General features: G+C 43.0%; 1 protein-coding gene across 3 annotated transcripts; it reads left to right on the forward strand.

Moving 5' to 3' along the window:
• Positions 1-732: 732 nt before the first annotated feature.
• On the forward strand, positions 733-19,250 carry pdgfab (platelet-derived growth factor alpha polypeptide b). 3 transcript variants are annotated; one of them, XR_003296712.2, is made up of 7 exons: positions 735-1,512; positions 2,740-2,836; positions 6,907-7,041; positions 8,284-8,474; positions 15,805-15,931; positions 16,510-16,634; positions 17,326-19,250. XR_003296712.2 is itself a non-coding variant. In XM_026325212.1 (6 exons), exons 1-6 carry the CDS (start codon positions 1,450-1,452, stop codon positions 17,337-17,339), a joined length of 627 nt encoding a protein of 208 aa, XP_026180997.1. In that variant the 5' UTR covers positions 751-1,449; the 3' UTR covers positions 17,340-19,250. The 3 variants fall into 3 exon arrangements, 1 of the variants encoding a protein (XP_026180997.1); XR_003296713.1 differs by lacking the exons at positions 16,510-16,634; positions 17,326-19,250 and adding an exon at positions 8,736-12,503 and having other exon boundaries at positions 733-1,512; positions 15,805-15,932; XM_026325212.1 differs by lacking the exon at positions 16,510-16,634 and having other exon boundaries at positions 751-1,512.
• Positions 19,251-26,555: the final 7,305 nt, after the last annotated feature.

Below are 26,555 nucleotides of genomic sequence, written 5' to 3' on the forward strand. Positions count from 1 at the left end.
TCCCAGACCTCCCAGACCCCCCCAGCACAGCACAGCAGCGCCACACAGCCTCCAGCGTCCTCACAACAGGTTAGGACCAGTCTCTTTTTAACCTGCCGTTTCAGCAGTGCTCCAAAACCCACGCCCACACACACGTGTGGTAAGTAATTATGTCCGTATTGGGTCACTCCTGTCATAGGTTATCATCTTTACCACGGTGCTTGTTTTTAAAACACATTTCTTTGTGTTAATTAGACATCTATAGATATTCAGACCATAACGCATAAATTGATTCTTCACTAACAGAGCTTCACTTATGATCATCATGAGACATCCTTAGTCACCATCATTACACCGTGATAATGATGACTGTCGTTTTATATTATACTTTGTCCAAATGGAATTACACCCTGAAAAACTTAAATCATCCTGAACGATTAAATAATCTGCTAATCTCAGATCTCTGTTCCAGCTGTCCCTTATTTGTTAACAATCAGGAATGCGAGCAATATTTAATCATCTTCATCTTCATCAGCATGCTCATCCATTTTCTCTGACTTTGTCCAAAGCCATTAATCAGTTTTGCATCCTTTCTGATCAGGGATAATCAATATCGATTACAGCCTGGGTCTCTGAAAGGGCTCTGTGTGCGCGCACACACACACACACACACACGCAGGCACACACGCAGGCACACACGCACCGGCTGAGGGGGAAGGGGGAATGCTCTTGAGTCTTAAGTCATCCAACCATCCAACCAGCCAACCAGCTCCCCTCAGCTGAATAGATGCATGATCACCAAAACGCGAGGGGAGGCGCAATGGGCACGGAGCTGCTGGCTCTCTATATCCAGAGGCTCAGAGGCGCTCTGCCTGCATTCACTTCAGAGCCCTTCACAGCCAAGGAGCTGTGCAGACTTCAAGACAGGCTCTGGATAGCAGCACACGGACAACTTTCTCCCTTGTTTTTTTTCCTAAGAGGATCTGTTCGTTTGGATTATATTCTTTTATGACTATTAAATATTATCATACAAAAGTTGTCGTGCGTAAATCTAATTCTGACATTCTCCATAAAAGAGGGAGCAGCGTTTCTTGTTTGATATTTAAGTAAATTGGGCTGAACTTTGAAGCCTATTTGTTAGGAGGTGAAGGACAAGTGCAATGCCTGTCAGAGTTGTCTCTTGGGATTGTCCCACTTGCGCCTGAGGAGCTATGCCAAGCTGCCGCGCAGAGCGCGTTCAAGAGGACACAGTCCAGTGTGAATAACAAGAGTCAACTTCCAGCCTCTTTAGCTTTTCAGAGTGACAAGCAAGTGCAGCACGGAGTCTAACCGAGCCCGCTGAGCAGCTCTGACACCCCGTTTCTCTCCTCGGGGGGATGGTTGTGGATCCTCTGGGGCCAGGAGCAACTTTGCGGCTCCTACAGAATAGCACCTTTTTCTTGTTTGCAGTTCATTCTAAATTAAAGGGAGATGAGAGCCGTACCTTGGTACTTCCTGCTGTGGACGACGTACCTGCTGCTGGCCACCGCTGAGGTAACATTACCAGGACTCTGCACAACCAGAGAGGCACAGGACCCGACAGACTGTGTCCCTCTGGCCTCATGTCATACACAGCGGTGCGGGTTTTTATCCTGTGAGGGTGCAATGGTCCCACAGAACGCGCATTTCTCCAGCACCTACACACTGCACCACAACCTGATGTCCAGAGAAAGAAAACATCACAATAGCACTTTTTTTGTTTGAAAGGCTGCAATTAGTGCAGAAGATAAGATAATGAACATGTAGCCTACATCATTCAAAGCAGTTCTTCACTTAAATTAATCTAGACGCGACCCGAGCAGTCGTTTTTTAGAAAATATAGATCCAAATGATAGTTTAGATCACGAGGCTATTTTAAGAACAGTGCGAATACGTGAATTCATTTTCGAGAATGAACAAATATCACACCAATCTCCGGTTACCATGAGGGCCAGCGACGAAGTGCGAGCTTTTGGGAATCAGCATCGCGTCTGCACTTGGACGCATATCGCAGTTATTTTTGGCTTTTGTGCCAAATCTGTTTGTAGTCCGAGCCAACTGGGCAAACGTTTTGGTTGGGCTAAGCGCTTTCATGGGAACCGCTCTGGGCGATATAAATAGCCCCTGTTAGTGTAAGGCTGCACGGTCTGATCAACTTGAGGTGCTTGCTGGACCGCAACAAGTGCAGAGTGTGGCGAGCTGCCGGTAACAAGAGTCAAGATTCATAGCGCTCCAAAATCTTGTATCCGCATAGGAACCAATAATATAACAAATCACGTCTTTGCGAAGGCCTGTTGTTTCATTTCATAGGAGTAGGTATATTGACATTATTTATTTTTCAGGTTGGTTTCCATTCAAAATTAATGGAAGTAGCCTTCTTGAAATATTTCAAATTGTTTATTCGGAAATTATCTGGGTGCTGAACTAACCAGAAAATCCTAATCAAACATATTATTACCCTCCAGGTATGAACTACTCCTTTACAAACCAAAGGCTGCTTAAATTGCATAACTTCTCAAGGGGGTTCGGCGCCGCCTTTTGTCCATGCAGACTATGAGGGGAATGTATGGCAGCGGGACAGACCTGCTCGTTGGTTGGCACATAGTTGCAAAGTTGTTCTAGCGCTGATCTTCCTGATCTTTATTTATACAGACAAACAATTGCACAGACGTTCTGCCACTAAGTCGACACATCTCTAACTTTCTTCTCTTGTTTGATTTCTTTGCCCTCCGCCCCCTGAAGGAAGCGGAGTTTCCCCAGGAGCTGATAGACAGACTGTCCCACAGTGAAATCCACAGCATCAGCGACCTCCAGCGGCTACTGGAGATCGACTCCTTTGGTAAATTCTGCTTCTTGATACTTTTATCACTGCAGATATATTTTGCATATTTTGCCTTGTATGTTGTCCACATGTAAGACTGCTATTGTTGATAAACAGACAGCTGTACTGTACAGTAGCCTTTTATTTGCTGTAATAGGCTCTATTGTGGAGTCAGCTTTAAATATTGTTGATTTTTTTTAAATATTCAACATCAGTGAAGTCACAGCTGCTGAAATCAAGCTCAATAGATAAACACAACTGTACTGTAGAGGAACATGTCATGGGATCTATGAGGCCTCATGCCAAATGCAGTAATGGTGATAGGGGTATTTACTGTACTACACATGTAACAAAGGTGGACTTTCACTGGCAGGAATTTATCTGTGCATGTTCTTTTGACTGAGGTTGCAATAAGCTCACTTTAAAGCCACCAGACCGCCACATGTGTCGCGCTGTAAATAGAGAACTTCTTCTGCTTCAGGCTCTTGGAGGTGCTTCTTCTTCTGTGGTAGGGGACCAGTGTGTCCCAGATTAAGTTACTATCATCCATTGGAAGAAGCTGTTTGCCTTCACATGAGCCTCTATTTACACAGGCTCTTGCTGTATATCAAATCCAAGGCTCTCTACTAAAGATTTGCTGATGGTGATTACTGTATTTGCTTTAAGAGTCATTGTACTCTATACTACCTCACTGGTCATAACGCATTAAAAAACTTAGATTTAGCAAAGCAACATTAGGACCGGTCTTTCACTTAGGTATTGTATCAATGATGATGTATCAATTAGGACTAATAGTTAGTAATAATTAGTGTGTTTAATTTCTGAATTCACAATCAGACCAACCTGTACTCCGCAGCAGTGATCACTCCATGTTATGCAGAGCCCAGAATAGATCCTGAGAGTGCTTCTAGCATGAGAAGAGGTGTTTATAATTGAATTAACATGTCTCTCTTCAAACAGAGGAATGTTTTGCAGGGTAACAGTAGTAGGTTGATTATTATTACGAGGACATAAATCTGTCTGAGGGCTAGCTTGGTGGCCCTGGCCAGCCCATTAAAACACTTCTGACGCCAACCAGAAGTGTATTTTAGGAGCTTTTGTTGCAGATGGCAAGGATAGTAAAGCTACCAGTATAGGCTGTACTGTACATGGCATAGTGTGCCACAAAGGAAGGGGAAAGGCTGAAATATATGTGTTTGTATCTGTAAGGTTATGCAGCACATTGGTATGTGGAAGGTCCAACAAGGACCTATGTTATTTTCCTCAGCATTTAATTATCTAGACAGATATTTCTGAAATGGTAACTTTACTTTTGTAGCACTTGGTTGTCATTATCTGAAATGTTTCAATGTTTTGTTGTGTCAGGACACTGGGAAAGCTGACACAGTTTAATCTGGTGGCTGTGTTTTTCCTTTAGTGCAGCTTTCAGTGCAGGCTTGCATTTGTTTTTGTATGTGCATGTCTTGCAAGGATAGTGTCTTCAGCTCTGACTGACAGATGAGATGACCCCACTGAAATCTGCAGATGGCTGTTTGGCCCCTGAGGTGATCTCTTCTTCGCTTTTTCTCTTCCCTATCCCCGTCTCCCTCCTTAGGTGGCCCCCTGGCCTGCACACTCTTATCTCTCTCAGTCAAGGACTTTGACAGACAAGAGAACCTGACTCTTGGCATGGGGCAAAGGTAGAGGAGGGAGCAGGAAATTCTGGAGGTTGTGTTCCTGCTATGCTTCACTCAAAAAAGGCTGCTAGTTGTTGTGCAATCCCCTTTCTTTCTGACAGGCTGGCAGTGTGTACCTCTTGTGCACTTGGCAGCATTTGATATGATACTACAGCATCTCAAAAACAAAGTTATTGTGCTTCCTAAGTGCCTTCACACCCGTGAGGAGAACCTGTTGCCTGTATAACTTAAACTGTATACTAATACCTCTCAACTCAGCCATGTATCTGTTGACAGTACCAAACAACAAGGGGTTACAGAGAGAAAGAAATATCGAGGCATTTATTATAACTAGTCAACAACATGTTGACTATTTGTAGAAGGAGAAAGAAAGAAAGGAAGAGGAGAAATGGGAGAGAGTCAAGCCTCTTAGCTAATGGAGGGAGTAATTTGCGAGTCATGAAAGCCTGATTCATGGCGAGAGACTGTCTCCTTTCCTCTTTTCTCTTGTCTCAGTTTGACGACGCTCCGGGCATGTGGTTACTTCTTAGCCCTCTGGAAACGAGAGAGGAGCAAACCCCTCATTCTACTTTTGTCCCCTCTTTTTACTTGGTTTATTTTTGAATCTTTGACCTGATCACTCTAATTACCTTCTTTCTACATTTTCTTGTTCTTCCTTTTACTGTAAAGAAAAAACAACAGAAAGGTCCTTTTACTGTGCCGAAAAAAGGGACTGTACAGTCTATAAAGAACTTCTTTATATCCTCCCTCCCGTTCTCCTGTCAGCTCTGACAGAAATTGTCTCTAGGTAGCCACCAGTGTGATGCCCTCCCTCAATCCTGTACTCTGTAACAGGCGGAGATGAAGAGAGAGATAGGTATGATGGAATGAGAGAAAGCACAGTGGGAGTTCTGTCAGTGACCTCCAGCATTAGGGTTAAGGTTGTTAAGTAGGAAAATCAGCCAGTTTTCACAGCGAGTCCACCTGATAGTGGAGGTGTGTGTCTGCACGTATATGTCTGCACTAGGGACTGTGTGTTTATGTGTATCTCTGTTTGTGGGTATTCTGGCTTGGCAGACTGGTGGCTCAGCCCTTTGCTGACCTTACAGCCTCAGACGATGTCAACATTTCCTTTCTGTGGACCTGTGGTTGTGGGTCACTGACTAAATGGATGACAGGCTAGAAGAAAATTCCTCTAACTGTCACTGAAGTGACAATATTGGGATTGAAACCTGACAAATGTGGAAAAAGAAGGCATCCAAAAACAAACAACCAGTGCTAAAGGTAGACCATGTATAGGTGGAGGAAATCCCTTCAGGTGACTCTGGTCAGAGCACAAAGGAGCTGGATGAGTGCTATGTGTTTGCCTATGGTTAAGCTTTGTTGAGCTAGTGTACATTGGATTTTTGGATGGTATAGCGGATAATGAGAGGGGTTTGCATAGTTGTGAGAGTGTGTTTATGTAAAGTGTACAGGTGTCGGATTGTATTAGTCAGGTGGGTGGGTATGCTGTACCTGCACACAAGTAGTCCCACCCACTTAGCAAACAGTCTCAGACTCTGCTCTTTCGGAAAGGGCAGTATCCTGCGAACAAACTTTATCGTTTTATTGCTGCTCTGGCACTCTTCTGTAATCCACCTCATATTCTGGGTGGGGACCAAAACAAGCAAACTTTATCAGATGACCATGACTGTGAATAAGCTGAGCTGGCTATATTAGACTGGAGTTAGGGAGATTTAAGGACCTAGCATAGCAAAACATGTACTTTTCCAAGCCACTGAATGATTGAAAAAGCAAACATTTTCAGGTAAATGAGAGACATGAAACCACTAATTAGGTGTAGGGATAATGGGGCTGAGTACCACCTGTCAAATGACCACTTTAGTCCAATGTGTGTCTGTGAAAGCTGGTTGTTTTTGATGGAGCATGCTGACTAACTGGTCTCTAGATACTTCATTCCTGCTGGGAAGGTTCAGCCAAATGAGTGAGTAAGGCTGACACACAAAGCTTGCAATTACCTAGAGATCTGTGTAAAACTGTGGCTCTTGCCTGTAGCCTCAGCACCCGAGACTGTTTACCTTAATCTGTGACATCATCTACAGTCACCCTGCCCACTTACCTGCCAGCCAGCATGGTTAAGGGAACCCTCAAAGCATGTGTTACATACAGCGCAAGAAGCCAGTAAGAAGTTACCATCTCATTATGGTTGTGTGACTCACCAACACATTGTTAGTTGTGGAAGGGGTATATAAAACATCAATAGCTGATCACACACAGCGTGCTAGTGAGGCCTGGTAAGCCACCCACCACAGTCATTTAACAATGTTAAAGCTGCAGTAGCGGTTAAAAACTCATTGTTAGTTGAGTAATGTTTTTGTGTTTACTTCTTCTCAGTGTGACAATATTAATATGTCTGCCTCCTGTTTTGACAAGGTACGGGAAATGATGTCATCGAAGAGCCCAAACACCACAATCCCCACCACAACCACCATAAGAACTATTCGCATCATGGTTACTACAATGACCTGAAGAGCTCCCAGCTCCACAGCCGACGCAAGAGGAGCATTAGTAAGACTCACTGAATATTATGTGATTTACTGTGCAGCTCTGAGATTGTGTCATTATCACATTTGGCACTTGGCACAAAATATTACAATGTCATAATGGCCTAAAAATAACCTCTATCTTAAATATCACCCTGTCATACAAGGAGAGTTGTTCCCAGGAGAACCTTGCATAGAACTTTACATTCCCTTCAAAGATAATAGTTAGTGGCTTTTACACTGCTTTTTGTGGATAAAAGGAACACTAATGAAGATATCTACCTAGTATTTATGGCAATAAAGGAATCATGAGAAACAAGACAAGAAGGTATGTGAGGTTTAACAGGACGTCTGACATGAAGCCTTTTAATTGACCAGAGCTCTTGCAGATCTAAGACACACGTGTCAGGAGAGAAATATATCCTTGAGCGTGGAAATTCCAGGCATCCAGGGTTCAAGTTACAGCTCGCCTGGGCTCTCAGTCAGATTTCTTCATAAAATGCCACGCAGTATGATATCTCAGTGAGGTATGGAGAATAACATATAGTGTGTGATGTGTATGTTAAGTTTAGATATGTCTTCTTCACATTTCTCCTGGCAGTGCAGTTGCTTTAATGCAATGCAGGACAAAGTGGCTGGTGGTATTTCATGTATGTGCTCCATATCATTAGTATGATACAGTACACCATTCTGGCAGTTGCCTACAAAAGCCCTCATGTTCTCTACATCATGTACATATCATCGCTATGACATAATGGTATCTTGCTTTTCACTCTCTGTCACATCTGTAGGTTTGCATGCCTGCCAGTGCATTGAGTCTGAAAATGCTTGTGGCCTTTCATTTTTCACTACAGCCCACAGGATCAAAGGCCTTTATTAGATTTCCCACCAGCAGACATAAAGGTTTTCTGGTCCCAGTCATGCTGCATTAACCCCAGTGAGGGCTCCAAACAAAGGAGCACTCACTCTCTCTGTCTCAACGACTTGAATCTCAAAGCTCCTTAGCTGATATGAGATCAGCTTTTTGGATAGGTTGTCTTCTTAACAGCCTTGGTTTTGAACGAGCCTTGGTAAAACGAATAGCTCCCACATCAAGTGAGTCACTGAATAATGAGCAACGAAGGAATCCATCATCCGGGCTGGGATTGAACGGGACGGAGTACAACAATACATTAGCACGCGTCTGCATTCGGAAAATGTGTCATTGAAGACTCATGCAGACAAAATGCATTAACTCATCTTCTCCATTTTCCTGTATTCCTTACAGTAGAGGAGGCGGTCCCGGCGGTGTGTAAGACACGGGTAGTGATCTATGAGATCCCCAGGAGCCAGGTGGATCCCACATCTGCCAACTTCCTGATATGGCCGCCCTGTGTGGAGGTGAAGCGCTGCACAGGCTGCTGTAACACTAGCAACATGCGCTGCCACCCTTCCCGTAAGCACCACCGCACCGTTAAGGTAAAACACACACACACAAAAAGGTTGCCTTCATTCACACACACTCACTTAAAATCAATACTGCATCACTCAATATACATGGAAGGCAAGGCTGAGTTAACCTGCCTTCATTCACACTTCTTTCCTACCTCACTCCTTCTTTCCTTTAGAGCTCCTCTTCATATCACTTTACCCCTCCTCTCCTCCTCTCAAATAGACTGTTCCCCCCTCCTCTGTCTTTCCATTTCATCCATTCACCACCCTCTCTCCTCATCACTCTAGCCCATCTTTGGCCAGAGGCCAGAGTGACTGTGCCAGGACAGCGGGAGGGAGGAAGAGAGGGACAGAGAGGACAGGGAGATATGGCTGTTGGCACCTTCAGCCAGGACATCTGTTGAAGAGAGTGATGCTCCTGCCAGATACAAGACAGACAGAGAGAGAGAACAGTCTCCTGTATCTTGAGAATGTCTGGGTCTGCACAGCAATTCCTGTGCTCTCTGTTTGTTTGGCCCTTTGTCTTTTTGGGAAGCAGTTAGCCCAGAGGAGATGAGGTGACACAGAGAAAGAGAGAGAGAGAGATTAAAGGGGGTTGCACTGTTCTCAGAGTCTCTTTGGCATCGGTAGCTTGAAAACATGTCCTTCTGTTCAGGATCAGAGGAGACACAGTGGCTGGAATTGTGTTGTATTTCTGCTGTATTTACACTACTGCCTATTAGCCGGTGCACAGCTCGGCTCAGAGGTATGGGAGTTATGTGCTCTGTTCTGTATGAGTAAGAGACAACATGGGGATAAACAGGATAGCCTGGAACACTGACTGTTTCTCTTTGAGTCTACACTCTATGGTCTCTTCTCTTTAATCATTGTGATCTTGCCTGGCCGTGGACACTGGTACATTGCTTTCCTTCCTGCTACCCTTGCAGGGCTTTAAAGATGCCGGCTCCATAGACCAGCAGAACAATAAAACAAATACCAACTCCACCTGCTTGCTGCTGCCTGCTTCCCCTTGGCACAGTGTCACAGGTCAGGCATATTTCAGAATACATAGGACATATTCTCTCTGACCTCCTGTTTAAGTCATAGAGAAAGTAAGGCTGCACTGACAAGGAGGCCATTGTGGAACACTGGGCACTAAATCAGGGCACAGGGCTTATGGTCAGAAATGCTGACTAATAGTGAAAGTCAAGTACTGATATACAGCACAACTCTGTGTGTCTGTTTGTCTGCATCTGTCTCTCCATCAGTCTGTCATGCTCAATACGAGCTCTGTTTGTGATCATAGTGAGCAGGACGGATGGAGAAACACTGACGCTGGTGGACAAGACACTCTAAGTGCTTGATTCAGCTATTCCTGGAATGCCATGATCCATGCGACTTTGTCTGTGGCCCCTCATGATACTGAGGACAAAATGAACACACAAACTTGAGAGGGGCCTTTAGACGTGGTGTGCAGGGATTCACGGGGGCCATTTTTCCGTGTTGTTTGAGCCTCGGGCGAGAGGAGCTGAGGGGCGTTGTATCACTGGAAAGGTCATCCATCAGGGCTTGCTCCGGTCTGGAGACATTGACCATATTGTGTGTGAGAAACATTGTCTTATGCCAAGTTTTTTTTTTCCTGTCTGAATAGGGGTTCAGTTTGTGCTTACTGCCTCCATTTATTAGAAAGCTAAAAATGTTACCCGTCTACCCTGCTCCTGACTTGTTTTCTTTCTGCAGACCAAGGATGGGAAAAGAACACATTTGCCATGTTTCTTTCCATCTCATGCCACTATGCATTTTGTCCAAATTGCACCTTTATTTATTTACTCCCCTTCTTCTCTTTCTCTCCCTCCTTACCTCTTTCCTTTTTTTTTGTGCTATAGACTCAAAAAAGAGAGCGGGTCTGTGCAGGCCCTGTACTGTACAAGCCTGTCTGTCCTGTTCAGTAGTGTGGTAATAAAAAAAGCCAACTTTAAATAGGACTAGCCTGAGGGAAGAGAAGGGGCAGATCTTAAAGTCACTCTCTGTCTTTTTCTTGGTCTCCCTTTCTCCCTCCCTTAATTCGTTTGTGTTTCCTTCTTTTGCACTTTGGCCTTTTACAAGTCTCTGAAACTTAATTTGTGTTGATGCATTTTACATGCAATGCATGTTATGGCCATGCCTTGGCATGGAAAGGATACTGTGTATAAGTGATTCAGTATTCAATATTCAGCATTTAAACAAGATCAGGTGAGAAATGCTGATATGAGAAGAGTACCAAAACAGGGAGAAAGGCATACAGAATCCTTAATGAGAAAAATGTCTTGATGTGACCATATCATCCCAGCATTCCCTCAAATCCCACTTCATCCCCACCTCCTTTTGCACTCTCAGTGACACCATAATTACGCTCCCTATCCCAACATCTTGGCTCGCCCCTTTCTTTTCCATCAATGTGATTCCATCACATCTTCTTCTCATTTCTCTTTTGCTTCTGGTGTTTCATCACAGAAGACTCAGAGAAGATGGACTCAGGAGATTTTGGACAGTCAGGGTTGAGGAGACAGTATGCAAGGTGTTTGCACGATTGGAAGAGAGTTTAGGTGGTGATCTTCACACGGATGTCCACTTTTGGTGTTTAATATATGAGTGTGTGTGTGTGTGAATTTACCTGCCTGGTTGTTCTGGATTGGGGCTGAATAAATACAGCATTAGCATTAATTGTGCATAGATGCACAATTTACAGTAAATGAGGTTGTCTTCTTGTGTCAATTCAGGATAATTCAGAGAGTTTTTCACATATTACAAAGTGAAAAGTTTAGATGGCCTTTGAAGATGATGTGGTCAGACAAGGTCGCCAGCTCGTGTGTAAACCAAAAAAGACTGCTTTTGTATGTGTGTGTGTGTGTGTGTGTGTGTGTGAGGGAGGGAGCATGCTCCATGCCACGTAAACTCCCCCACCACAATGGAGGGACAAGGCCATTTGTGCGAAGCGGCAGCAGGAGGAAGACGGGCCGCAGAGTAATGAAGTGTTGATGGCTGCTGGATCAAAGTGGAAGCTGACAGGGGCCAGGCGGATGCGGCCACAGTGCTGAGTGTGGGGGTCCACACATCTCTCTACACTGGCCCTGGCCCCGACCCTTACAGACAGACACACATACACACACTGACAGTTACCTTAGCGACAGTGGGTCAGTAGCTGTATCCCTGCATTTATGTAGGACACTGATTTACGGGGTGTTTCATAAATAAAAGATGGTATGATGGTGATACAGTGAGCATGATTTATGGTCATCTGAGGGGTCCTGTGGATTACGTGGGGAGGGGGCAGATGGGAATGAGGGGCCTCCCTGTTTGAAGTCCCTTACAGCTGTGAATTATTTTCCCTTTGATTCACTCAGCTCTTTTACCATATGAAGAAGGGTGAGGGAGTTTGTGTGTGTGTATAAATGAGTTTGTGGTCTGCACGTTGGGGGTTGTGGGGCAGGTCAGAGACCATGGGAGCGTCCTGACCAAGCCAGGAGCTGGAGAGTTTGGCTACTGCTGCACCGGCTGGAATGCATCAGCTCGAGCAGGAAAAGTAGCAGCCATATTTTAATCATATTGTACTTAATTTCTTTATTTTTCTTCACTCCTCCTCCTTCACTTTTCCGGTCCTCCATTTTTGCTCTTCTCCCTCAACTTCATTCTCTCCCTCCACCCTCCCTCCCTCCTCCCCTTCTCTGCTCAGTCCACAACACTTGGAGTCTGATTATCTGTTACGTGAAATAGTTGTTTACTCCATCTTCCATCTTCCATCAGATCCATCTCCTACTCTCAAATTTTGCTCCTCTGTCAATCTGTGCCTACCTTTTGTGCTCTCTCATTAAAATCTTATTTACTTCTCTTATAAGTGCACTGTAATGCCTTCTCCTATGCACTTCTGTTGTTCAGTGGAGACACAGGATGGAGGGAAGAAATAAATGGAAAGATTACACATCTTTAGATTCTTTGATATTTGATATTGAATGATGGTACTTTCAGTTTCAGAGAGGAAAGAAAGCACAGCACACGACATGGTCAGGAGCAGATATTCACATCTGGTGAAACATTGATGTGAGTGGGGAGCGAGTATTGTGCTATGACGTGCATCTTTCGCAGTGCAATCCTGTGATTGAAACAATAAATGCATTCTTCCTCTCTTCTCTGCACACTGCCTGTGATAACCCCATGCACACGTCACCCCAAGTGTGTGTTTATGTGTGTGATGGAAGAGGTTGAAGCAAAGGGCAGCAGCAGGTTGTTCAGCGTTTGTCTGATTTCCAGTCTGCATCTTTTGTGGTTTTCTCTCTCTCCCTCTGTGGTCATCTTGCCTTGTCATTTTTCCTACTTTAATTTCAGAAAACAGTTAGGTGGAGATACATTCCTCCTCCCTAGAATGTTCCCTACCTCTCCTACACATAATCACAGTGGTAGAATCTCAACAAGAGATTTTTTTCCATGGAAACAAGCTCTGAGTGTCTCCTTTGCCTAATTTCTCTCCTGAAAGATGAATTGCCTCCTGCCTCCTTCCACTCCTCCATTCTCCAAACACACACATACATTTTTTATTTATTTTTGCTCAATTCTGTGACTGTTCCAGTTCACGATCCCCCATGGTGCACATCTACATCCTTGCTGTGTTTTCTTTGGAAGGCCAGAGTAAAAGTTTCCCTTCCAAACTGAGGGAATTCCCAATTAACCCTAATGGGACAATCAGCTTCACACTGAGGAGGGGGTGCACTTCCCAGAGCCCCCTGCCTCACCCCAGCCCTCTTGATCGGATATCATTCCTCAGCCGCTTAGGGGACTGTTTCTCAGGGCCCCAGCTTTCTAGGGAGTTTAAAGCAGTTTGATTTATACAAAGTGTGTGTGGGGCCCCTTGTCATAGCATGGGGGTCTCTTTCTGATGTATGTTTTATGTGCGAAGTGACTGACTCTGGATAGGAAGGCAGTGTTCTTTGTACAAAAGTGAAGATGTGGCAAAAAAGGGAGGTAGAATTAAATATGGATATAAAGTGGAAAAATTGTAGGAGTGAGAACTATCATTCCTGTAGTGTCAACAATTTCCCATAACACAACACATAGGAAACAAAACAGGAAGAGAAAGAGACAATGTTAAGAGATCAGAGACTAATTGAGATATATCATATAGCACAGATAAACACATTCATTGACAAATATGAATGTGTATGCATGCGTGTGCAGTAACTCCTGCAGGGAATGTTTTTAACCCTGCTGTGTGATGGGCATGGAGACAAGCCTACTGCTCAGCCTGTCATCAAGGTCCACTGATATATATCCTTCTGTCAATAGCTCCTTGTTTGGCCAGAGGAGTTTGGGTTTGTGTGTTTGTTAGTCATTAGTCGGTAGTAAGTGTCAGACATGGATGACTTTGTTGACTTCCCGTTAATTCTGAGATTCCTGATTCCTGTAACCAACGGCAGCAGAGACAGCTGCAGCTTTCTCTCTTTTGTTCTTTCTCTCCTCCAACCCTGTTTTTCAGTCAGATAATTTGATTAAATATTGTGGTTTTCTGGGAAATTCACATCATTCTGTGATGCTGTCTGCACTTTTGGTAGATAACAATAAACCTTTGATAACTCCGCTATCTATCCTGTCACTGCTAGTGTAATAAATGTCCCCAGTGGGCAACTCAGAAACTAAATGTTAATAGGTAACACATGACTTTCATCTAATGGTAGCCATGATTACGGTCAGCCCCTCCTCTCTCCCTTCCCTAAATAACCCCCTCTGTTTGCGCACGCACGCACGCGCGCGCGCATGCGCGCGCGCACACACACACACACACACACACACACACACACACACACACACACACACACACACACACACACACACACACACACACTCTTCTTCACTAATGAGAGTGACGGTCCACCTTCCTGCTCTCAGGTCTTCACTCTCTCTTGCTGTCAGGGCCCGGAAACGGCAAACACACCACTGTTAATCCAGACACCATTGTCCACTGTTTGCTCACTGCATACCTCCTCTGCTTGCTTGTCCCCTTTTCACTCCCTTTCTTCTCTCTTTTTCTCTTCTCTCCATGAAAAAAATACTATTGCATAGGAGCAGCTGGTGAAACTGCCAGCCTCTGACTTCTTTCTTTCATTTTACCTCAGTTTTAGCCGTACCAGACGACCCTGCAGCTATTGTTAGAGCATTGGCATGAGGCAGCTCTTGCTGTGTGAATGTCAACATTAAACTTTGTTTTATCAGAGATTGGTATGTTCATTTGTCTGAATGACTAATTCAACACTAAGAGCCAGCCTTGGCGGTATGCCATCACAGGAAATAGGAAGACAGCTTCTCATCAGTTTTGGCACGCCAGCTGTGCATGTGTGAGCCTCATGCTGATTGAAAAACTGTTGTTCATAACGCCAGTGATCACTGGGAGATTGTCAGCCAATATCCTCTCGTGTAGTGACCAGGAAGATAGGTGAAGTAGGAGATATTGTTTGCCTGTGGCCCTCAGACCCTCATTGGTAGATGGGGAGCTTACCTGCCCTTGGCACTTAGATCAGAGAGGGAAAAGCATGTGGCCACCACCCTTGTGTTACACAACAAGATCATCATAACCTCCACACAACCTTGTCTATTCAGCTTTCATCTAAGCTTTAATCAACATAACCTATTCATAACCCTCTAAGGATCAGTCCTTTTCATTACTAGCTGTTGGGTGGGAAGTAGAGGTCAGTCTTGTTGTGTTTAACTTAGAGTCCAGGGCTGGGGTGTGCTTTGTGTTTTATTACATTGGAAGGATGACCGTCTGGGGTTCTACAGCTTAGATTTGACAGCGTAACCTGTATTTCTTGCATGCACATGTTAAGCAACACTTTCCCTAAACCATGAAGAAATATTAACGTGGTCTACATGCCAGGACAAGGAAAGTGAGTTTAGGTGTATGTCTGTCTGGATGTGGAAGCTTCAGGCTTGGAAGGGGAAAGTGGTTGGGGGGGGGGGGGGATCTCCCAGCCTCTGTTCTCCTGCCAGAGTAAACCTTCCTTAGGGCGTATACTTCTCCCTCGTTCCCTCCATCTTTTTTCCACCATTGTTTAAGCTTGCTTGGACCAGGTCATACACTCAATTCAGTATTTACACACCTGATCAACAGCCCATAAAACACACAGTGAGTGGAACCCAATGCATCAGCCACCAAGGAATGTTGCCATCACACTTCACACACAATGAGGCAAATTATTGGCTGGTGTTTTTTATGAATCAGTTTATGAAAGAGTCATCAGTTACAGTGCTACGCCTCTTGATGCTAGCAGATGGGCAAAGAGTGCATGCATTCATTGACGACACTTGTGTAATGAAGAGTAGGCTCTGATCTTTTCTCTCTTCCTCTCTTCAGGTGGCTAAGGTGGAGTATGTCAGGAGAAGACCCAAGCTGAAAGAGGTCCTTGTGCGGTTAGAAGACCACCTGGAGTGTGTGTGCACATCACAACATCATATGGTGGAAAACTCAGATGTAGAAACAGGTAAATGCGACCCTCAAATTGTGCATCATTGTTAAAGTCTCACAAAAAGGCATTGCATTTTTGCAGGAAAGGGGTTGGGTTTAACATCCTGCTCTCATGCTCATCATCATGCATTGTGTCGATTTCCTGCCTTCCTCATATCTGTCTGATGGTTTTTCTTTTTCTTGCTCCTTGGCTTTGCACTCGATAACCCTTTTTCTATGACTGCTCCTAAATAGACACACCTATATAGTCTCCTGCTATTGCAAAACTGTGAAGCTTGGCAAGTTTGTGCCTTGTTAGATGAGGATGAGTGTGTAAGTGTATATGCAAGTCTTTGAGTTAAGGAAGGGTGTCCAAAGGCTGCTTGGTGTGACAACAGGTAAATCCACCAGTGCCTTGATCTGAAACCTTCCTCTCCCTGGGAGCAGATAAGTGCTGAGATGTGTGCTGATAAGGCATCTCAAGTATTTATAGTGTGTCATATCTTTGCACTCTCTGCTTCTGTCCCAGGGCTGTTGTGCCTCTTTCTGTATCATAAACCCTGCTTCTTGCTTTTAAATCTTCTTCCTATCCACCCTCCCCAACTTTGTTTTCAGGCCACCGTAGGGCTAAAGGTAAAAAAAGGAAACCTAAAAAGCTAAGGCCCAGCAAGGATTTATTGGCAACATAATAGACTTGCACTCATTTCCCAAAGTCCACTGGAGAGCTGTGAAGGGAACAGGTAGGACTTTAGCATTGCAGTGTCCTCTCACCTTTTGGCACTGTGCTAGCCCAATGAGGGTACAAAAAGGGCCTGCCAATCACTGTCACCAATCACATCACAGCCAATCAGTGTGAGAAGAGGGAGGGCTAAGGAGTAACATGCGCTGTGCCCCACTGCATGTTAACTTGGCCTGCTGAGCATGCACACTGCATTCATCTGCTTTTTGTCATTGTATTGTGATTGCATGTGGTTGCGGATACTATCTTTCTTGTGCTATAATGTATGAATGACAACACCAATTACATGTCTTTGCTTTTGTTTTTCTTCACTATTATTATTTGTCATCACCAATATTTATCCTCTCTTGTCTCACCAAAAAAGAGAGGATTCATTTTGTAAAATTTTTCACCACAAAGGTTTTGTTGTCCCACTGTCTTTTAGTTTGAAGACATACAAAATAACACGCACATTCAATATTTTGACTTGTTATAATAATGTCTTGCTTTGATCACTCTCTCCGAAATCTGGAGAAACGTGATTTCAATCATTGCGGGTCATTGTGTGTTGTTGTGGCAGCTTGTCTTGAGTGCATGAACAAATTAATGCAATTGAGCACAAAATACAAAAAGGCTTTTTTTCCTTATGAATCACATCTGGTGTGTTTGTACAACTGTGAGACTAATACCAATTTTTACTGTCTTCTCCACAGTGGATGTGAGGTGAGACTAATCAGCGCTAGGAACTTCTGCATGGGAGGGACCTATACAGAGGACGCCACCAGCAGGATACTTGTCCTCTTCCCCACTGCCATGCAACCTTCGTTTAAACAAATAAACTTTTATTAAAGACAAGACTGAAAATAGACAACAGACAAAAATAAATAAGATGGCAAAGGTGCTTTAAAAAAACAATAACCAGTGATGATGACTTCGTCTGTGGTACACCAACTACCCAGACAAGAGAAGAAGACAAGAGAAAGATGCTGCGGAGCTTGGGCAGGAAAAGGGCCAATGGGAGATGATGAAAGGGATTTGTGTTGAACCTTCTGATAGACTTTGTTTGAGCAAGATGCACAACAAAAATGACTATGACACAGTTGGATCGAGCTTTTGTGGGAATCTGGTGCTCAGTCTCCAAAAACAGCAGTGAATGACCTCCAGCTGGGCAACATAAAAGTGCCCTGCCCTGTTTTAATGACCCTTGCATACACAGGAAGAAAGAAACAGAGATATAGGAAAACAATGGAAAGCAATGGCATTATGGAAGTGTTTTTAAAAGACTCTATGGAGCATTAAACATTTAGAGTTTTTAGATGTCAGTAAGGAGACTCTCTCAGATTCCCCTGGTGGTCTGTGCCCATCTGCTGTACAGTCAAATTCAAAAAGGAAGATACGTCGCTACTCACAAACTATTTATATGTGTGGACAATTGCGTTCTGTCTCTTCCAGTTCAAAAGAAAGAACTAAACAGGTGTTTTTTTAAGATTTTGGAGACACAAGAGTTCTGTGTGGTCCGTTTTTTTTTTTTGTAACCATCAGTATCACAATCTCAATGTTATTTTTTTTAGTTGTTACTCTTGTCATCTATGTTTCTTATTATATTACATTATATCTGAATGATATCAAGTGTTGTATATGGTTTGGATATATGTGTGCAAGGAGGAGATGTGACAGTCAGTAAGGAAGATGCTTTATTTTTGTTATGAAATATATTATGCTTACTTATATCGAAGCAGGAATTATGTTTTGTTTCTTTTGTCGTGATTCAATGCCTGCATTTAATCCATTGGAAAAGGTACAAAAATGTGGGCAGGGCATGGAGTAGACAGTGCAGAGAAGCCTAACAGTACATGCTTGTGTGCATCAGTGGATTAGAACTGTGAAAAGGGGGACAGAGTGGCACAAACATCTCAGCTTCATAGTGAGTGGTCATGGTCACAGTCAGCACTGCCGAATATATAAGTGACATTTCATGCAAACACGCATACACCACGTTAAGCTGTGTTCATACTGATCCCATTAGCACACAAACATGTTAGAGCAACCATAGTGTGCAAATGTGTATGAAGAGGGATGGACAGGGTGTGCATGCGGTCAGCCATATCACATGGTTGATAAGGAAGATGCCCGCCTGGTCGACTTCACAAGCATACATGTTGTGCTCGCAAAGAGCAAAGTCCATCTTACAGAGTGAATGCGTGAGCAAAGCAAATCGACAAGTGCATGAATGGGCTCGTTGTTTAGTGAGAATCTGCTGACAAGAGAACTAATCTCTGACTGCTCCACCCTTTGAAGGGACTCACAACTTATGCAGCCATGAAACAGCAGGACACATGATGATGTGTGCTCTGAGGTGACCTGAAAACAGTGCAGTGCTGTCTTGATCTCATGATGGAACAAATACTTCCTTCCATGTTCTTTTAACAGTAATAAATGTGTAACGAAGCCAGCATATAAAAAAAGAAAAAATGAGTCTTCCAATGAGGAAGCTTGACTGAGATTGTTTTTTTTCTCAGCAGTCAAAGGAGTGAGTCAGTGTGCACTGTGAAGTGAGTCAGGGGAAAGTCAAATGAGAAAAGTTTGACTGAAACATGGCTATATCAGCTACTGCTGAGTTGTGAACATCATACACACACACACACACACACACACACACACACACAGCCCACCTGTGAATTAGTAAGCCATCGGTTGACTGGTGCTCTATTTATAAGGCTAATGTTTCATCACTGTTCACATCAATGCAAGTGTTATCAGTAAAACAGGGACCACGCTTAGAGATATTTGATTACAAATAAATGCCATTACTTTATCACTAAGCGTTTATTATTTTTCTTTTGGGCTTCCATTGGATAAAGACAGCAATAATCATAATTTATATATTTATGTTGTCAACAATAAATATATTTCTGCTTATGAAATTGTTCACTGGATACTGAGTCCTATAATTTGTTTGTGATGTGTCCGAAAATGGTATTTTGGATAAATTCTGTTACAGAACGAGATGTTAAGCAAAATTAGAGACAAATTTTTTTTTTTTGTGTGTGTGTGTTTGACTCTGAATGTAGGTTGTTCTAGTGAACCTAGTGTCAAAATGGATTGAAAGTCACACTTGTGGACCAATACAGGTTCAAATTTTGTCACAAAGGAGCTAAACTGTAAATCTCTGCATTGTTTTTTTTTAAGACTAAGTCTAAGCGAACCTTACTGCCATTTGGAGACTCAACAAATGGCCCAATGTAACCAAATGACTTTATGGATGTTTAGAACTGAAAAACACCATTTTTAAAAAATACAAATCAACAAAATTAGATAAATAACTCATAAAAATGTATTTATTGTAAAACAAAGTGCAAAACAGATAAAAACGCCCAATACAGTATAGAATAATGTAGAAAATTTCAGGTATTCACTAATCTAATTCATCATCCAATCCTTCTTCAGAAGCTAGCTAAATGAAAACCTTTTAATGAGGACTGAAATGTGAAGGACTATGGTTTTATGGCCTTTTCTCAAGGATAATACGTCTTTTGGACTAAAAACTCACTGGACTGATATGAGACACTTGCCGTTTCAGTACATGTGCAGATTTGTACACATCAGCAAAGGTAAGAAGTACTGTCTTGCTGTGTTTGTTAAACATCAAGGAACTGTTGTCACTGTGATAATTCAATCCTAAATAATGACGTTTTTTGCTTTGAAATTATATGTAGTTTGTCGGACCGTATTCAAAATAGGCCGATGATCTTTGGAACTACATTCAGAAATAATCTTACAGTTTCCAGCCTGCCGACGGGGCATGGGGTTGAGTACTGAGAAGTATAATATTGCAAGGTAAAGAAGAAATATAACCTCAAGGTTAAAGGGATAACCCTGCACTCAAAAAGTACCTGACTTTCTAGTAAGTTTTATCTTAATAGCTGTATAATAAGATCTACAGATTATGTGAGCTTAAGAGTTGAGTCCACACATGCTTTGTGCTGTTGCAGAAGGCAAGACAGAAGCTGAATGTGAGCGTGGTGGTGTATGTATACAGGAAATGTGAGCTTTTCCAGGCTCACATTTATTCCAGCATTCACCAGCAATGGACGGTAGGTGCCAGGGGCTTTATTACTTTTCCAAGTGGAGCTCACCCTAATCCAAGGTCCAAGGGCTATGAAAGTCACCTCTCCTCTATACGTCCTGACCATGCACCCTGCTCATTACCTCAGAAGGGAGCCAGCTAAAGAAAGACAAAACATGAAAGAAAAAAGGAATCAGAGAGACAGCAACAAGTTGAACATGGGATAAAGTTAAGATAAAAGGAAGAGGAGAGGCTTGACTGGTTTTATTGTTTTTATCTGACATGCATAACTTCATTCATAAGAACAGAGCTGAACAGGGCAGAGGTGAGGACTGGGAAGTCAGTACAGCGTGTGCAGTGTATTCAGCATGCAGGAAGACGAGAACAATAATGTCTGGTGAGGAGAGAGGGAGGAGGAGAATGGAGCGCAGGAGTGAGAAGTGAGAATACCCCGAGGAGTGAGAGTGCAGGGGGAGAAAAATGAAGAAAAGAGGGAATGAAGTGGACTCAGGATGTGGGTAATCGGCACCACAGCAAGAAGGGGCAGACAGGCCAGCACTAAGTGGACATGCTTTGATAAACAATGCCAGAGGGGGATGAGGGGGCAGACAAGGTGTGAAGAGGGCTGCTGAATGGGCCATGTGTGTCTGTGTGCAAGTGTGAAAATGTGAGCAAGTGTGTGCAGTGTAACAATACAAAAGAGGTCTCCTGGTGTGAAACATGAAGGATTGGAATTTTAGGCCCTTGTGGAGGGCAAACTATCTACAATGAACAGGATCAGAGTTCAGGGTTCAGGGGTCATATGGGGGATTGTTGCTGGTGTTGTAAAGTGGCAGATGCATTGTCTAGCTTTAATGATCTGCCTTGTTTTGTGTCTCTACTGTAAATTAACTTTACAGAGGCTTCTTGGACCACTTATCAGATCTTATTAACAAGATTTTAGTTTACAGCCTCAAAATCCTTCACTACTCGTGGCATAGCTTTGTAGTCTGTTAAAAGCTGTGTAGATGACCAATGCGGCTAACAGTCCAAGTCACTTCCTATGATTTCAGTCACTTGAGCTCATGTTTCCCAGTGACAGCAAAACACAGGGTCATGCTCTCTCTTACTACCTAGAGTACATTTATAGCACATAAGCAGTTATGTGTTTATCCCTGACACAGAGCAGCAGAGCTGAGCACCTCTTCCGATCTACTGAGCTGATCCACAGTGTTGATCCAAGTGTCCTCTGCAGCAGAACAGAATGTTTTGTATAACACAGATGTCTTAGTGAGATTATAACCTGAGTGTGAATCTATGTTCCTGACCCAGTTCTTCACATTTGTCCCTCTGCCTCTAAGATCTAAGCATTAGTATACAGTATGTCACCAGGCTGAGGCAAGTGAACAAGGCATAGAGGGGCTGTCGTGTGTAAAATATAAACACATAGGCAGAAGTCCCCAACACATTCTTTAGTCAACTGTGGCTATATATGTAATGCTGCCTTTACACCCTCAAAGGTAAAGTAAGGGAACTTTAATTAGTCCTATTCAAATTGTTGTGCAAGAAAAACCACAAAATTAAAAAGCTGTTTAGTCTGATGTCAACAGTTTTAACAGTGACTCTTTCTTTTTGCATTGGCTCTATAATTTAGCAATTTAAGTTTGAAATGAAATGAAACTATGGTGTTTAAGTCTTGACTTTCATCTTTAAGGGTATGTATCACCGAATAGGAAACACAGCTCTTTTTTAAAAAATAGTCCTGTAATTTTTGGGAACCAAATGCCTTTGACAAATTAACACAGTGGTGTTTATTTGTTAGTGTAAAATCCTGCACTGGATGAAGTCTGTGACATATAGAAACATCGGCTGACACTTGCTGTCCTGATGATGGAATCTCTGCAGTAAATGTGTTCATATTAAAATCATGAAATATTGGGGATATTTTTAAAAGAAAACTTGGTGAATTTTTCAGTGGTGATAAAATACTTCTAAATGCCAGATCCTCCCACTGAATATCTTATTAGTTGGGAACACTGTGTCCTGCCTCAGCTCTCCAATGGGAATGTCAATGCTCAAGGTGTCCAATGGACAATCAGAACAGTTTCTCTGTGCTGTGTGTGGGTTAACATTGGGGTCAGTTGAAAACCATTTAAATCAGTACACAGACGCCAAGGGTACCTTGAGCATTTCAATGAGACGCCAGTGGCTTTGACAAAGCATTAGTATTTGACAACCTGGGAATGAGAATGGGTTGGTTATGTTTCTCCTCTCTGCCCCAACCTGTGGCCTCTGGGTTTTGAGGCAAGGCAGGGGTGGCCTTTGAAGATGGCAACAGCCAAGTTTGTCTGGGGCCACAGCCATGAATGCTTGTCTTTGTCTGCCTCTCTTTCACGTCTTGATATCCTGCCCCCGCTATACACCTCATCCTCTTTCTGCCCCCCACAAATTGACACGGACACACTCATGCTCTCGCTGGGGCCCCCATTGCACAAATGACCCCACTAATTATGTATTTTAGGTATTTGGCTCCTGTGAAAATACCTTTGGGTTAGTGCTAGAAGGAGGTGGAAGCTGTTGAGGGTGTATAGGGACATGGGGTGGTCTACGGTCTCATGGCTATCATTACTACCCAGCGTTTTATGTAAACACTGGATTAGGGCAGCAGAGGCTGATTGAGGAGAGGGGTGGCGGGGTTTGGCACAGGGGTGGGGAAGCAGGTTTATTAGCAACAGAGGAGAGATAACAAGGTACATAAACACTCATCATACTTACTCCTACTGATATTATATATATATATATATATATATACATCTATATTAAATATCTAAAAAAATATATAGTTAAAACATAACATAAAATCACCAAATTATTGAGAAAAACCTTTTCATCCTCAATTGCCATCCTTGCTTTCTCCCATCTTCTTGTTGCATTTTGCCTTTCTCTCTGTTAAAATGCTTTGTCACAGACTCATCACCTGTCATGTGTCTGGGCCACATTGAATGATGGGGGCATCCTTTTGTATGTGGCCGCAAAAGGACTGCACTGAAACCAGATCACAGAGGTCTGGATCCCCGAGGGGAGGGAGATGACTGGTGCTGCTGATAAACCTGAGAGGGTGCAGCCGGTTCGACCCTTCAGTGGTAACCTGCTGACACAGGACCCCTGTCACTGTAGTACTTCAGCACTAGGCCTCTGTTTTTCCTGTTCCTTGCTTACATAAACTTTCATTTTATTTAATATGATACTTGTCTCACTTTATGTCATCACGGTTATTTAGCCTTGGGTTCTGCAAAAGACAAGTGATCACATTTTCCCATGTGGTAAACATCACCCCTAATCCATCTAAGTCAGTGCGTACAGGATGTACTAGTAATGTGAGGGAATTAGTTGCAAGTTCCTATAAGTCCAGTCTGTTCTTATCTGTTTAATTGACTGTGCCAGTGTCTGCATGGAAGTTGAAAAAAATTAACCTGGAAATCCTCACTGGCTGATCCAAAAAATTCTCCTTTTTCCCTGAGTACTATCTGACTGAAGCAAACCTGGCAGGGCTTGTGTCAGGTCTTGTAAAATGTAGAGGAGGGAAGAAGCACAAGAAGCAGGCAGTGAAGGAGGGTGTGGCAGAGGAACTACTGAGAGTGTAGAGGTCTCTGGAGGGAGATAAGTCAGGTTTTAATGGGAGCTGAAGTTTGTATGTGTTGTAATTACAAAGGGAGATACATGGAGTCATTGCCGCAATCTGTGTGTGTGTGAGAGGTCGAGTGTGTGAGCATGCATGTTTTCCGATGGGAGCGTAGCTAGGGAAGATGGTTTCCCTTTGCACATCAAATAAATCAAAACTCTACAATTAGAAAGAAGGAGTGAGCAGTGTTTGGTTTGTGGGAAGAGAGGAAGAAAGCTTGGAATGTGTCACTGCTATTGAGGAATGAGGAGTGTGCGCATGTGTGCGTGCATGTTTGTGTGTGTGTACAATTATACGTGTGAGGTCGGGAGTAGCCGGCCCAGCCAGCATTCTTGGGCAGCAGTATTATTAACTGTGGTTCAACCATTATCAGTGTTTACTTTGATCCAACCACCATCAGAGGAGTAATGGACTCAGCTGAACTCGGCCTCTTTCTCTTTTTCCTCTTAGTGATTCATGTCTTTATCAAGATGATGATGTTCAGGACATACTTTATCTTATTATTAACAAGACAAGATGGACTGGTGAGGTAAAAGGAAGCTCCATTAACATGCTGACTAAGTGATGTGTGTGTGCACATAACACAGACCATCAAAGTCTCTGCTTCTTTGGATGACAGCTGTTGAACTCTCTCTTAGGTGAGCCAAACACAGGTCTTTGCGGTCTTGTACATCCTATAATTCAATAGTGTGATAAGACCACCTAGTTGTACAACCTTATGACAACACAGTTGAGGTAGCCTACACACAGACACACACACACACACACACAGACACACACACACACACACACTGCTTGCTTATCTTTAAAGCAAAACTCGTGTCAATAGAGAGGACATACACACGCAGACGTATAAACAGTCTCACAAAGACTTTCTTGTGCTGACAGAAAAAAATGACATTCGAGTTCATGTAAGATTGTGGACGTTTATGTATGTGTGTGTGTGCAGTTTATATTCAGAGTGTGGGAAAGACTGAGGAAGCAGCCATACACCTACCTGTCTGATGAGGGTATGATGAGAGCATCACAGAACAGACCTCACACTGTTCACACCGGCAGGTGGCAGGTGGCAGATGCACCTGGTATTGAAGGATAGTTGAAAACACACACACACACACACACCCTCACACACACACACCCTCACACACACACACACACACACACACACACACACACACACACACACACACACACACACACACATACACACACAAACACGTTTACTGTACAGATTTTGTGTTTTTGGCTTCTGCTAACTTATATTATAATATTTGGCATATTATTCTCTTGGAAAATCTCTTACTCATTATCATTAGTATCATTACTTTTGTCTTAACACTGTCTTAATGTAATTTTTCTTGTTTTCTGGTATAGTAACAGGTTTGTTTAATTCCAAAATGCTCACATGAATAAAACTGTCCTTTTTTAATTATGAACTGATTCCAGTAAAAGCATGCAATATAAATATCCTGTACATATATGATTTATACATGAAATTTAGTTGGTAGTTTCCACAATGGCCCCTTAACTTTTGCTAAACTTAATTAAAGCCATACGAATAAAGTGTGTGGTTTGTTTGTTTGTTTTTCAGTGAGCAACACAGCAAATTCCTTCATTCTCCAGGAAAACCACTGTTGCTGAGATATTAGAAGAAAGTAAGAACTACAAGAAAAACTCCCATTTTCTTATTGTACAAAACAAACTTAAAAGATCAGAAAGGTGACAAAGTTACTGTCTCAGTGAGTTAACCCTCTGACAACCTAAACAAATCTACTTTCATGTAAAAAAAAAAAAAATCTTCCCCAGCTAGCTGTGAACTTCCTGTTACATATGCTTAAATGGTGTCTGTGTGTATGTTTCTGTGGAGGTATTTTCTAAAGAACCACCCCCCAGCAAAATGTCTGAGTGGAAGCAAGTTTGACGGAGTGGCTTCTGAAGGGAGGTCATGCAGTGGGGGAGTAGGGAGTGAGGGATGGTGGGGGAGCGGAAAGACTGTGAAGGGATCTCTGACACCCTGTTAACATTGCCAATTCTCAGACTTCACAGCACCCTGTTTGTTCCCTTTGTCATGTCTTGTAAGAGCAAGTCCCTTTTTGTTTCTGTATAAATCCACTCATCTATGGCCTTTTCCTTTTATCTTTCTTGAGGGTTATTCTCTATGTTCTTATCAGAAATCCATGTTGCCCTTTTGTTGCATTTTATCATTGTTTTTGAAT

Source organism: Mastacembelus armatus, chromosome 8, assembly GCF_900324485.2.
Source record: "Mastacembelus armatus chromosome 8, fMasArm1.2, whole genome shotgun sequence".
NCBI classification, from domain to species: domain Eukaryota; kingdom Metazoa; phylum Chordata; class Actinopteri; order Synbranchiformes; family Mastacembelidae; genus Mastacembelus; species Mastacembelus armatus.

Bases quoted from the DNA above. Each gene is read 5' to 3' on its own strand.
- pdgfab (XM_026325212.1), top strand. From the start codon at position 1,450: ATGAGAGCCGTACCTTGGTACTTCCTGCTGTGGACGACGTACCTGCTG. The intron at 7,042-8,283 runs GTAAGACTCACT...TATTCCTTACAG, and splicing joins CCGACGCAAGAGGAGCATTA to TAGAGGAGGCGGTCCCGGCG. The intron at 8,475-15,804 runs GTAAAACACACA...TCCTCTCTTCAG, and splicing joins AGCACCACCGCACCGTTAAG to GTGGCTAAGGTGGAGTATGT.